Source organism: Colobus angolensis, unplaced genomic scaffold, assembly GCF_000951035.1.
Source record: "Colobus angolensis palliatus isolate OR3802 unplaced genomic scaffold, Cang.pa_1.0 Scaffold59, whole genome shotgun sequence".
Taxonomy (NCBI): domain Eukaryota; kingdom Metazoa; phylum Chordata; class Mammalia; order Primates; family Cercopithecidae; genus Colobus; species Colobus angolensis.
Window position 1 is genome coordinate 4813953 of NW_012119487.1, and position 14483 is coordinate 4828435.

Consider the following 14483-nt stretch of genomic DNA (forward strand, 5'->3'; position numbering starts at 1 on the left):
CTTCCCTCCTTCCCTCCTTCCCTCCTTCCCTCCCTCCCTTCTTTTCTTTTCTCTTTCTTTTCTTTCTTTCTTTTTGTTTTTTTGAGACAGTCGTACATCACCCAGGCTAGAGCAGTCACGCAATGGCTCACTGCAACCTCCGCCTGCCAGGTTCAGGCAATTCTCCTGCTTCAGCCTCCCGAGAAGCTAAGATTACAGGTGTGCACCACCATGCACTGCTAATTTTTTCTGTTTTTATTAGAGATGGGGTTTCACCATGCTGGCCAGGCTGGTCTTGAACTCCTGACCTCGTGATCTGCCCACCTTGGCCTCCCAAAGTGCTGGGATTGCAGGCGTGGCTCCACCGTGCCCGGCCCTCTTGCCTTTCTTCATTCTCAAGATGCTCGGATTCTAGTTGCAGCTCCTAAATCATAGTTCTCTTCCGGTCTTCAGTATGTAAGCTGGTGGTGCTTACTGTTGAACTTTGTGTACATTTGAAAGCCCTCCTCAGATCTGAACTTAAGTTTCCGTGAAGTGAAATGATACCCCATTATTAATTTCAAAGTAAAAAATTCTGTTAATTTACTTTTTAAGCGAAATTTCTGCAATATTTCCCTTCTTGGACTTCACATTGATGATAGTTTTTAGGTTGTAATAATTTAGAGTTTAGATGGTCTACATTTACCACCAAAAGTTGTTCACACCCTCTTTTTTTAAATGCACAAGTGATGAAAATGTCATGTAATTCTAAACATCTGATAAATACTTGGACTATATATATAAATATATATATTCTGCTAAAGAAAATTGTCATGGAAAATTATAGATTCAAGAGTTCGGAGAGAAGGCTATCAGAATGTAATTAAAACCTTTGCCTAATGGTATTTCCTTTTTTATTCTTTTAGGTAAGCAGAATTTTGTATAGTTTCTCTACAGCATTCAAACGTTCTTCCAGACAAGTGTCTGATGTTAAAGACTCAGTTATTCCTACCCCCGACAGTGATGTGTTTACCTTCAGTGTCTCTTTGGAGGTAAAAGAAGATGATGGAAAAGGAAACTTTAGGTGAGGCATTTGGAAAGATTAAAAATTAGCATTGTGTCTGGAGTATAATATAGGCTCACACAAAGTTTCAAGAAACTATACAATGTTGGCATAAAGCCTCAAACTGATAAATATTTGACTGGCAAATGAATATTTTTATTCTCGTGCTTGTCAGATATTTCTTTCCTTTTTTTTTCTTTTTCTTTTTTTTTTTTTTTGAGATAGAGTTTTGCTCTTGTCACCCAGGCAGGAGTGTGCAATGGCACAATCTCGACTCATTGCCACCTCCGCCTCCTGGGTTCCAGTGATTCTCCTGCCTCGGCCTCCCAAGTAGCTCGGATTACAGGCACCTGCCACCATGCCTGGCTAATGTTTGTATTTTTAGGAGAGACGGGATTTCACCATATTGGCCAGGCTTGTCTCGAAGTCCTGACCTCAGGTGATCTGCCTGCCTTGGCCTCCCAAAGTGCTGGGATTATAGGTGTGATCCACCACGCCCGGTCAGACACTTATTTTCTTAAAGGTTTAACAGATACTGATACTTGAGAAAATTTAGTAAAATAATAAAAGTAGAATAAAAACTATGATCTTGTCAGCCACAGTCACTTTTAACTTTGGTCTGTTCCCTTTGTTTATTTCTAGGGGAATTTTTACACAATTGTATATATTTACCTTTTTTTCTTTATGTTAAGTGTGCTAATCAAAATTGTTTTTAACAGTAACTGATAATATATGGTTTGATCACCACTTAATTAACCATTTCTTTCTTTTGTATATTTAGAATGTTTTCCTCCAGTTCAGATATAGACAGTTAATAGGAAACAGTTATATTATTTAATGCTCAACTTTTTTCCTTAGCTGTGCCTTTAATTCTAAGAGTAGTTGCTAGCTAGGTATTTTATCTGTAGCTTTACAGACATAGAAATTGAGGTCATGTCAAAGTTGCTCAAGATATTTTTTCTTTTTAGATAAGACAACCCATATTTTATACATTGATTGTTTTAATGAATTAATTTGTAAGAATGGTCTAGCCTAGGCTAGAATTTAATTAACTTGTCCCTGTTATGTATCTCGTTGCCATCTTTTATTTATATATTCATGGATACATTACAGTCATCTCAAATTCTATGTGTCTAAAAGTATGCTTTTCTCACTTCCTTTGCTTTGGATTTTGCTGTTTTACAGGCACTTATGATCACCCAACCAGCTAAACCAGACATGTGACACTCTTAACAATTTTAAGTAAACATTATTCCTAAATTCGTTTTAAAACTGAAATTTATCATGTTCTCTCTCTCTTTTTTTTTTTTTTTTGAGATAGTCTTGCTCTGTCGCCCAGGCAGGAGTGCAGCAGTGCGATCTTGGCTTACTGCAACCTCTGCCTCTTGGGTTCAACCAGTTCTCCTGCCTCAGCCTCCCGAGTAGCTGGGACTACAAGCGTGCACCACCACTCAGCTAGTTTTTGTATTTTTAGTAGAAATGGGGTTTCACCATGTTGGCTAGGCTGGCCTCAAACTCTTGATCTCAAGTGATCCGCCTGCCTTGGCCTCCCAAAGTGCTGGGACTGCAGGTGTAAGCCACCGCGCTTCGCCATGTTGTAATTTTTAAGATCTTGCTTTTAACCTTGGTTAGAAGACAAAATATAAGACTTTTGTAAACTCAATTTAAAAAATAATAATGGCTGTGTTGCTGACTATAAAATTTATAGTTTGCTGCCTGTGGCAAGGTGAGAGTTCAGTATATCTTAAGAATAAGATTGTTGTTGCTTAAACACTTCATTGTTTTGTTTTAACCGTGGAATAGGTATTTCATCATTTTATTAGATTACTGGTAATTCCTATTCCTTTTGAATATTTCAGCCCTGTGCCTAAGGATAGAGATAAATTTTATTTCAAATTAAAACAAGGAATAGAGAAGAAGGTTGTGATTACAGTGCAGCAACTTTCTAACAAGGAATTAGCTATTGAAAGGTAAGCAGCTTGCTCCTAAATGCTACCAAAAACTTGTATTGACATTGTTACTGTCTCAGATGCATTGCTCAGTGTGGCTTTTCACTGTGCTTCATTTTCTCCAATTAAAAATGAGAATAATTAATAATACTTTCTCTACTTTAAGTTAGATGTAACTGGTTCATTGAAAATCTCAATTGTTGGGGTAAGTAAACATGAAATGGCTTTAGTTTTTCAGTCATAACTGCTACAACTGGGTTTGTTCACATCCCTTTTTCTTGTTCCTTATTTACCTACAGCATAAATACTTTTTCAGTTACTTTCGATTACTCTGCCACTTAGCTGCTGGAATTTCAGAAACTTTAAAAGATACATATTTTTAAAATATATAAATACATATACATATACTTGTGTGTCAATTCACAGGAAAGCCATTCAGAAAACAAAGGAATGGTAGGACAAAAGATATAAATAAAGTCAATAAGAAATGATAGTTCTGGAAAAAAATTTGAAATATAGATGATATAGGAAAAGTTAATGTCTACAATATACATAAATTTCTTAACAATTGGCGGAAAGCAGAGGAGAAAAACAGGTCAGAGTATAAATAGATGAGAGGAAAGCTACTGGATGGCTAACAAACATATGTAAAGAGGTCCTCATTCACAAAAATATAGGGAAATGTGAATTATAGTAACCTTAAGATACCAGATTGCAAAAATACGTAGTGATGGTGGGGGTATGGGGAAAAGGAATTCTCATACTGTTAATGGAAATGTAAAATGTATGTATGTCCTTTCTGAAAATCAGGCAACATATATAAAGATTTAAAAAATACCTATAATTGGACACATAAGTCTTATTTTAGGAAATCTGTGCTATTGGAAATAGAAGTATCACTATTTAAGGACATATCTGTAAGGATGTTTATTAATAAACCTAATTCAAAGTTAATTCAATACCTACTACTTTGTCTTTGTTGCTATATATTTGTTAAATTGAAAGTTGCTTTATTATGCCAAAAAGGAAGTGCTAAAAAAAAAATGATGGGGGCATATCATAAAGATAGGGTTTGAAGGGGCTCCAACTGGTTACTTCTCGGGCAATCTGAACAGTAAAATAATTAGGTACTTCAGTCAATTATCGGCAAGTACTGAAGTCAATCTGTACCTCAGTCAAACAACAAAAGATGTTTATTTAACTTTGAGGTATTATTTGTTGTGGCAGAAACTGGAAATACAGATATTTCTGTATTTCCACAGATATTTCTGTATTTCCAGGGAAGTTGGTGATGCTGAAGAGAAATAAAAGCCTCTTCATCAAGACTGCTGTATACTATGACACTTCCCTCTTCCCTCCATAGTCTCTAGACTGGGATGAGAGTGGGAGGCAATTTAGTTGCTGGCTGATGGCATCATGGCCACTTCTGTTCCTCTTAAATCTAGGAGAAGGTATCTGGCCCCCAATTATCTGCAGTTTTTTTTAGAAGGTAGGCTGTCTAGCTCCACTTTGTTCCCAACTTTGAATCCTGCCAGGCAACAGGAAAAGTTTTGTTCAGCATCTTGGTACAGTGATGCATGCATGTGTTTTTAATTGCTTGCAAAGTTTGGCCATATGTAAAAACCATCTTTTATCAATTTTAAGATGCATGTGTTTTCATATTGAACATCTCTGAAATTGTAGTTTGTCTTATAATTGATGGCATTTTAAAAAAATACTTTTTAAGTTCTGGGATACATGTGCAGAACATGCAGGTTTGTTACATAGGTATATCTGTGCCATGGTGGTTTACTACACCCATCAACCTGTCATCTAGATTTTAAGCCCCACATACATTGCCTGTTTATCCTAATGCTGTCCCTTCCCTTGCCCCCAAACCCTGTCAGGCACTGGTGTGTGATGTTCCCCTCCCTGGATCCATGTGTTCTCATTGTTCAACTCCCACTTATGAGTGAGAACATGTGGTATTTGGTTTTCTGTTCCTATGCTTGCTGAGAATGATGGTTTCCAGCTTCCTCTGTGTCCCTGCAAAGGACATGAACTCAATCTTTTTTATGGCTGCATAGTATTCCATGGTGTATATGTGCCACATTTTCTTTATCCAGTCTGTCATTGATGGGCATTTGGGTTGATTCCAAGTCTTTGCTATTGTGAATAGTGCTGCAATAAACATACATGTACATGTGTCTTTATAGTAGAATGATTTATAATCCTTTGGTAATGGGATTGCTGGGTCACATGGTATTTCTGGTTCCAGATCTTTGAGGAATTGCCACCCTGTCTTCCACAATGGTTGAACTGATTTACACTCCTGCCAGCAGTGTAAAAGCGTTCCTATTTCTCCACATCCTCTTCAGCATCTGTTGTTTCTTGACTTTTTAATGATCGCCATTCTAACTGGCGTGAGATGGTATCTTATTGTGGTTTGGATTTGCATTTCTCTAATGGCCAGTGGTGATGAGCTTTTTTTCATATGTTTGTTGGCCGCATAAATGTCTTCTTTTGAGAGGCATCTTATGATTATAGTTGTCACTTTTTTTATGAGATATAAAAAATAATGGTGAGTCTTAAAATTGATGACTTTCTTAAAATTGATGAAAAATAGTTGAAGATAAGGTATTTTTGATGTTGAATATTACAGTTCCAAAATAATACGGTTACATTTTACATATAGGAACCTTTTAGTTTTTAGGGGTAAGCATTATATATAGCAATGTTTTAAACTTTTTATTTGGAAGTAATTTCAAACTTACAGAAGAGTTAAAAACAATCAAACTAGTAGAGAGAAGACCTGTATACTCTTTACCAAGATTGTTACCAATATCTCAGTGTTACCAATGTTACTAAAATCTCATATATTGGAGACATTTTACCTAATTTGCTTTGCATTCTCTTTCTTTTTTTTTTTTTTTGAGACAAAGTCTCGCTCTGTCAGCCCTCCTGGAGTGCCGTGGCCTGATCTTGGCTCATTGCAACCTCCACCACCCGGGTTCCAGCTATTCTCCTGCCTCAGCCTCCTGTGTAGCTGAGATTACAGGTGTGCTCTACTATACCTGGCTAATTTTGTATATTTTTAGTATTGATGGGGTTTCACCATGTTGGTCAGGCTGGTCTCGAACTCCTGACCTCAAATGATCTACCTGCCTCAGCCTCCGAAAGTTCTGGGATTACGGGCATGAACCACTGCGCCCAGCTTGCATTCTCTTTCTCTTCTCCCTGCTACTCCCTATGTACATACAATTGTTTTCCTGAACACTTTTAAGAGTGAGTTAAATGCATCATGGCCCTTTTCCCCTATGCTTTAGTGTATATTTTACAAAAATAGGGATGTCGCTTACGTCACCACAGTATACTTACCAACCTACGTGAATTTAGCATTCATACACTACTTTTAATCTACCTTCCATTTACCTTCCTATTTTGCCAGTTAACCTAATAATATCCTTTTCCCTCCTCCAGTTCAGGATTCATTCTAGGATTAGATATTGCATTTAGTTACTGTATGTCTTTTTAGCTTTCTTTAACCTGGAACATTTCCACAGCCTTCCTCTGTCTCTTAAGATGTGGACGTTTTTGGAGAATATATCCATTTTTCCTCATTTTAATATAATATTGCCCATTTTTTGGCTTTGTTTAATATTTCCTTGTGATTAAATTCAGATTATATACTGCTGCATAAGTTATGCATCCTTCACAGAGTATCACATCTGGAGGCGCTTGATAGCCATCTGTCCCTTGATGATGATGTTAATTTTGATTACATAGTTAAGATGTCTGATTTCTTCCCTCTATGTTTACTTTTTTTCTCCCTTGCAACTGGTAAGCAGTCTATGAAGAAACACATTAAGATCATGAAAATATGCTGGGCACAGTGGCTCACGCCTGTGATTCCAGCAGTTTGGGAGGCTGAGGCAGGCAGATCAGGAGGTCAACAGATTGAGACCATCCTGGCTAACATGGTGAAACCCTGTCTCTACTAAAAATACAAAAATTAGCTGGGCATGGTGGCAGGCGCCAGTAGTCCCAGCTACTCAGGAGGCTGAGACAGGAGAATCTCTTGAACCCAGGAAGTGGTGGTCGCAGTGAGCCAATTGCACTCCTGCCTGGTAACAGTGAGACTTCATCTCAACAAAACAAAACAAAAAAACCAACCATGAAAATATATCCTGCTCCTCATCAAAATTTCCTCCTTAATTTTAACATTCTTTTATGATTCTTGTTGGATCTAGTCTGTACTATGATGATTGCAAAATGATTGATTTCTCAACTCTTGCCTTTTCTCTACATTTTGCATTCAGTCCTTGGCATTTGGATGTAAACCAGATCTTTCCCTTTTCTTCCGTTTAACTACTTGTTATTGGTACAGATTCCTAAATTAACCCCCCTCCTCCCCCCAGTACTACATAATTGATTGAAGTACCTAATTATTTTGGTGTTCAGATTGCCCCAGAATCAACCAGTTGGAGCCCCTTCAAACCCTATCTTTATGACATGCCTCCATCATTTTTTAAAGCATCATCATCCTTTTTAGCCTAACAAAGCATCTTTCAATTTAACAAGTCTGTAGCAACACAAAGAAGTACTAGGTATTGAATTAATTAACTTTGAATAAGTGTTATTTTAAAATCTTGGACTTTTATGATTAAGTGGTATATTATGCCTAAACTGTGCCTAAATGTGAAGATAGGCAATCCTTCCTTTTCTCAGTAAGTTCCAAGTTTGAGCAACTTGAATATAGAAACCTAGACAAACATAGGTGAAATAGTTGAATGCCTAATTCTATATATGTTCTTTGCTAACTGGGTAAAACATTTGCACACACATTTGAATATATTACACAAAACAATAACTTAGAAATGTTACTTTTTGCCCACTCTTATATTCATAAAACAATTTTATCAGACTCTCATAATCTTTAATATCAGTGTCTTCATCATCATTAAAGCTACTTTTTGAATAATTTTAAGGTATTTTTTCCAGAGCACATTATGTCAACTTCTGCTTGAGTTGAGAGAAAATGCCTTTTGAATCAGTATATGCTACTATCATTAGATATTTTACCAAAAACATGAGTACACATTTGTACACATTGGGACAATTGTTTTTAAAATTACTTTGAATACATAAATACTATATTGGTTTTATTTCTTTTTTAATTGACACAGAAGAGTTGTATTATTGTATATATGTTTTGAGAGATGTGTATTGTACTTGTGGAATGGCTAAATTACATTGCTTTTATTTTAACATAACTATTTTGCTGATGCTAATATCTGACACTTGCAACCATGGACTCATATATCCAACAGTGATTACTGAATCCATGTTAAATTGCGTTGCTTCCTTTTCCACTGATTTTGTCAGATAATCTCTGTAAACATCCAAATGTTAATTGACTAAAATTTCTTCAGGTGAATGACTCTTCCCTAAACAATACTTTGTTCAGCATAACAGATCAAATTACCTGTGATACACAAGATTTTGTAAATTCTTGGATTTTTCTATGTTGGTAAAAGAAACGTTTGCATTTCGTTGGGTTAAATGTGGTATTTAAATGTTTAAATCAGACTGTAAACAGTGGAATTTAAGATTGTCCAGCAGGTGGCAGCCTTACCAAGAAAATTCTTAACACCTCCGAATCTTTTCTGTTAGGCAGGGTCTCACTCTGTCACCCAGACTGGAGTGCAGTGGTGTGATCCTGGCTCACTACATCTTCCATTGCCTAGTTTCAAGCCATCCTCCCATGTTAGCCTCCTGAGGAGCTGAGACTACAGGCACATGCCATCGTTTATGGCTAATTAAAAAAATTTTTTGGAGAGATGGGGGTCTCCCTGTGCTGCCCAGGCTGGTCTTGAACTCCTGAGTTCAAGTGATCTTGACTTGGTTTCCTAAAGTGCTGGGATTATAGGCGTGAGCCACTGTGCCTGACCGAAATCTTTAATAACTGCTGCTGACAAGTTCATTTGTACTATCAAAACACTGGTGTGAAAGAAAATCCTTCAAATTATATAATTTTTGCTTATCTTCTGAAGGAGAAAATAAAATGTATCATTAAAAATTTTTTTAAATCATTTTTTAAATTATGTAAAATTTTCAACATTCAGTTTTTTTTTTTTGTTGTTGTTGTTTGTTTTTGGTGACAGGACCTTGCTGTGTTGCCCAGACTGGAGTGCAGTGCTGTAATCATAGCTCACTGCAGCCTTCAACTCGTGGGGTCAAGCTGTCTTCTTGCCTCAGCCTCCCAAGTAGCTGGGACTACAGGTGCCCACCACTACTCTGGGCTAATTTTATCTTGTCTTATTTATTTTTTATAGAGACAGGGTCTCGCTTAGTTGTCTGGGCTGGTCCCAAACTCCTGGCTTCAAGTAATCCTCCTGCCTCAGCCTCCCAAAGTGCTGGGATTACAAGTGTGAGCCACCATGCCTGGCCAATATTCTGTTTTTTTTTTTTTTTGAAAAATATATTATGAAAGAAGCCATTTCTGTGTACATCCAAGGGCTTAAGGGTTGTTTATATCTAGATATTTTGCAAATTATACTGCAGTTGTCTGTTTTGACCCGTTTGATAACAAGTACTGTGTTGTTTATCCCAGAATCCCCAGCATCTAGTATAGTGCTTGGAACACGGAGCTTATACTTAGCTACTTACTCCTGCTTAGCACTTTCTCAGTGCCAGGCACTGTTCTAGGTAGTATTTATGAGGTTTAGGTACTATTATCTTCATTTTGCAGTTGAGGAAACTGAGGTACAAAAGTTACGTAACTTGATGGAGGCTATAAAATTAATTTTTAACTAAGTACATCTGGTACTAGAATACATGTTCTTACTCTTTACTGCTTCTTTTTAAATACTTGGATAAATGAATAAAAAGTATATAACATTTTATAAAGATAGAGCATTGGCTAAATTTGTTATAATATGGAATTAATAACTGAATATTGCACCAATAAAATCCTATATTTTTTAAAGAATGTATGAAAACTTCTCAAGTCATGAAAACTTCCAATATTCTTTTCCTTTTCTTGATTACCTATGTTGGATATCACATATTAAGTTTTATTTAATAACTGGATATAAAAAAGCAATAATAATGGCCAACATTTAATGAACACTTACTGTTTGATGGCCATTGAACAACTTATCTAAACATGTGAGGAAGGTACTATTATAATTACTTTTTTTTTTTTTTTTTTTGAGGTAGAGTCTTGCTCTGTCGCCCAGGCTGGAGTACAGTGGTGTGATCTTGGCTCACTGCAACCTCTGCCTCTTGGGTTCAAGCAATTCTTCTGTCTCAGCCTCCCAAGTAGCTGGGTCTACAGGCGTGCACCAACACACCGGCTAATTTTTGTATTTTTAGTAGAGACAGGGTTTCACCATATTGGTCAGGCTGGTCTTGAACTCCTGACCTCATGATCTGCCCACCTCAGCCTCCCAAAGTGCTGGGATTACAGGGGTGAGCCACGGTGCCTGGCCTATTACTCCGTTTTTACAGATGATGAAACAGAGGTTTAATCAGGTTAAGTAACTTTGGTTACGTGGCCAGAAACTGGTAGAGCCAGGATTTAAACCAGGATCATCTGTTTTCTGAGTGTGTACTCTTAAAGGCTAAACCCAATTAAATCTTGATTATATACTAGGTTTAAAATTAAGCCAATTTGAAGATAAATGAATTGGTATTCTTTGGTATCTTTTCAGCAGAATTTAAAAGTGCGAACTTAGATGTTAGGGCATTCAAGTGATTGCTCAGGAATTTCAAACCCTCAGTGCCTTGGGAGAAAAGCTGATTTGTAGAAGAGAAAGCCAACATTAACAACTAAGAGGAGAAAGCAAGATCATTGTATATGAAATGTGTGAAGAGTGGTAGGCCGAAGCTTACTTATGGAGGGCCTCCAACTGAGATGTTAAAGTTTGTGCACATGAGGTCAGGGTCTTCTGGTGTTCCCAAAACAGAAATGGTGATCATTTCTCTCACTGACTAGCTGCCATTATTATGGGTTTTGGTATCACCACATACATACATATTACAAAAGATTTCTTGCATACTATTACATTGATATGTATTTTTAAAGCCTTGATAGTGTTTAAAATACATTATTACTAGCACTGTTACCTAAATGCAGTATTACTAGCACTATTACTTAGCACCCACTTGGATGCTTTGAATAGTTTGCTATGCTCAATATTCCAAAGGTCAGAAAAGAGAAAGGGAAAATTTTTCAGTTTTTGCTGTATTAGTGCTCTGTCTAGTTGATTTTTTTGCCAAGTATTACTTCTTACTTCATGATAAAATGATTCAAGACAAATAATACCATATACATTTAGAAAATGAGCCTCTTTATTATTCTTTAACATGAAGAGGTTCCAATAATGGTAATTTCAGGCCTTGGGGAAGAGTAATCAGGAGGCAATTTTTGGCACCAGGGTTTTATGTCTGTCCTATCACTGTGTTCTCGGGGTCTGCCCTCATATTAATACTTGTGCTAACCAGAATGAAGTAGTGATACAGCAAGCTGAATATAATGATTAGAGTTGTTATAAGTACACAACGCAATTTGCAGTGAGTAACATGGGCCAATACTTTTGGAAAAGAAGGATTTCCATGAGCCACTTCTATCTCACATTGATTTGGGGGGATACAATCATATATACATTAGAAAAAAAACACATCATTTCTAAAAGGCAGTGATCATATCAGATCAGGTAGTTTGATCATTTGGAGAGTTCAGTGATGTGCCTCTTTCTGTAGCAATTTTGTTTCAGTTTTCAGTTTGTGCTTGCTGGCTTGCAGCACAAACTTTATAATGAGAAACTGAAGTGATAAGAACCATACCCTGTAGCATGGGTGATTGATAGTACCTTTCCGTGTGTTATTTTCTTGAGGAAAAGATTTCTTAGACAAGGAGTACTGAAAAACTCACCCAGGGACTCTTTTCTTCTTGCGAAACAGTTTTTTAGTGTGATTTGCCATCACGAAATTTGATGGACAGTAGAATTTGAATTGTTTCTTATTTTTTGACTGCTGTAACTTCACGTTAGACCATTCTGAGGGTCTTTTGCTGAATTTACTTGGTACTTACTTTTACTTTCGCCTTAGCAAGTTGTTACAGTTTTATTTAGGAAAAAACTCAAGTTACTGCCTTGAAATTGCCTAGATGTTAGTCTGATTTGGATGTTTTATTCTCTTATGTAAATTAGTATGTTTATAAACTTTTACAGCAAAATAAAGAATTTTGGATGTTCTAATAATTTCTCTTAGAGGGTATCATTCTTCCCCTTCCTGAAAATGGGAATAGATGAGTGGGATGACCCATCCTCTGCATAATGTTTGAAAAGCTGCCCTGTGAGCTTATTCACTTGTCCTGCTTGTGTTTTCTTTTAAGGCAGTAGAAAGATAACTGTCTTTTTCCTTAGGAAAGCAGGCATTACTTACTTATACAAAAGTACTTTCATTGTTCTCTGTTAATGACTTCATGTGACAATTGATAGAAAGCTATTGGCATTTTCAGGTGAATAATTTGGGGAGTGAATAATTGGAAGCTTCTATCTGACTCTCAGCCTTTGAAGTGAAACTTGTTTTTTTTTATTTATTTTTATTTTTTTATTATACTTTCAGTTCTAGGGTACATGTGCATAGCGTGCAGGTTTGTTACATATGTATGCTTCTGCCATGTTGGTGTGCTGCACCCATCAACTCGTCAGCACCCATCAATTCATCATTTATATCAGGTATAACTCCCAATGCAACCCCTCCCTGTTACATATGTATGCTTCTGCCATGTTGGTGTGCTGCACCCATCAACTCGTCAGCACCCATCAATTCATCATTTATATCAGGTATAACTCCCAGTGCAACTTGTAATCAGTACAGAATTTTCAGCGTCTTTTCATTGCTGGCTTCTGTTGGCACCCAGTTGGGAGAGGTGGCATCATGGTTTAAGTATTAAATGTGGATGTAATACTATTACCTTTTCAGCATTGTATTTTAAGAAATACTTTTAAAATATGAGCAATGAAAACATATATTGTTGTCTGTAATGTGTTCTCATAAGTTGATTGATTCTAGATGTTTTGGAGCTCATTAAAAAAATTCCAGTTTGAAGTAATTGTAGATGCACAGGAAATTGCAATAATAGTATAGAGATGCTCCATGTATGCTTCCCCATTTCCCCCTGTGGTAACATCTTACATAACCATAGTACAGTATCACCACTAGGAAATTGGCATTGGTACAATTTGCACACTTCTATTGCAGCTCTTTTTGAATCCTTTTATAAATCACAGTATACTCTATAATATAAAAATTTAATTTTTTGGTTTAAGAAATTTGGATATGTAGCCTGGCTGCTAAGTAATTGGAAGAGATTGGGTATTTTAACCCAATCCTGCCCAGTTATCAGGTTATTACCCCTTGGCTCCAAATCTGTCCTCTTACCTGATCTGCATTAATGGAGCTTTAAACATTTCTTCTTTGCAGCAAGCACAATATTAAATTATGCCAGTAGAGGGTGTTGCAGGGACACTGCAGGAAGATGGGGTTTCTTTTGTTTCTGATGTGTTACATTTATTGTTTTCTTGCTCTTGCTACAAGATCCAGTGCTTTTGCTGATCTTTGGTTCAACCTAGCTGTGCACCCAGTGCATGCAGTCCCTCCGTGAGCTCATAGCTTTGGTTCTGTCTCAGTGAGGCCCTCCTACAGCCCTCCTGACATAGACATTGTGTGCCCCAGGCCTCGTACCACACTGCCAGTGAGCTGGCTCTGGAAGCCCTGATTTCCTTTGCCCACCTACCTGCCAGCCTTTGCTGGCTGCAGCCCAGAGTTTAGGGTTATAATTCTCTTTATAGTTACTCTATTATGACAATTAACAATTCTTTATAGTAATTTTCCCCTGTTTAGATTACTGTGTTTTCTGTCCTAATAGAATTCTGACTTACAGTATCTAATTGAATTAATATCTAGTGATATTAAGCCATCCATAAAGTTTCTGATATTTTTCCGGGAAAAACAAAACAAAAAGTGGTTTAGATAATCTTTTTACTGTCACAATAACGGCAAGGAAAAAACAACGATTTTTTTCTACAATATGTTTATTTCCATTCCACGCAGAGCCTTTTTCATACTAAAGCAAGGAACCCTGCAAAGGAGATTATCTTTTATTTACTTTTTTTTTTTTTTTTTTTTTTACAGGGAATAGGGAGCTAAAGCATGTTTTTTTTTTTTGGCCTTGCTATGATATCTAGCTTATAATTGGCAACACAAGTATTTGAATCAAGACCATCTTGCTATTCTTCCTAAAGCCTTTTCATTTGACTCTTCTGTATGATTTTTTCTTTCTTTTTTGGGGACTGGGGGATGTTTACAGGGGTCAATGTTAAGTACCTATAAATAGGATATGATTATTTTATTTTATTTCTTTTTTTTTTGAGACGGAGTCTCGCTCTGTCGCCCAGGCTGGAGTGCAGTGGCCGGATCTCAGCTCACTGCAAGCTCCGCGTCCCGGGTTTATGCCATTCTCC

General features: G+C 36.8%; 1 protein-coding gene across 2 annotated transcripts in view; it reads left to right on the top strand.

Moving 5' to 3' along the window:
- The window catches only part of RABGAP1L (RAB GTPase activating protein 1-like), an 812347-nt gene that overhangs the window by 89872 nt on the left and 707992 nt on the right, over window positions 1–14483 (top strand). For both annotated transcript variants that reach the window (XM_011962353.1, XM_011962352.1), the window contains exons 6-7: window positions 885–1042; window positions 2881–2991. In XM_011962353.1, coding sequence (XP_011817743.1) covers window positions 885–1042; window positions 2881–2991 — 269 coding nt within the window. The remainder of the gene's footprint in view (window positions 1–884; window positions 1043–2880; window positions 2992–14483) is intronic.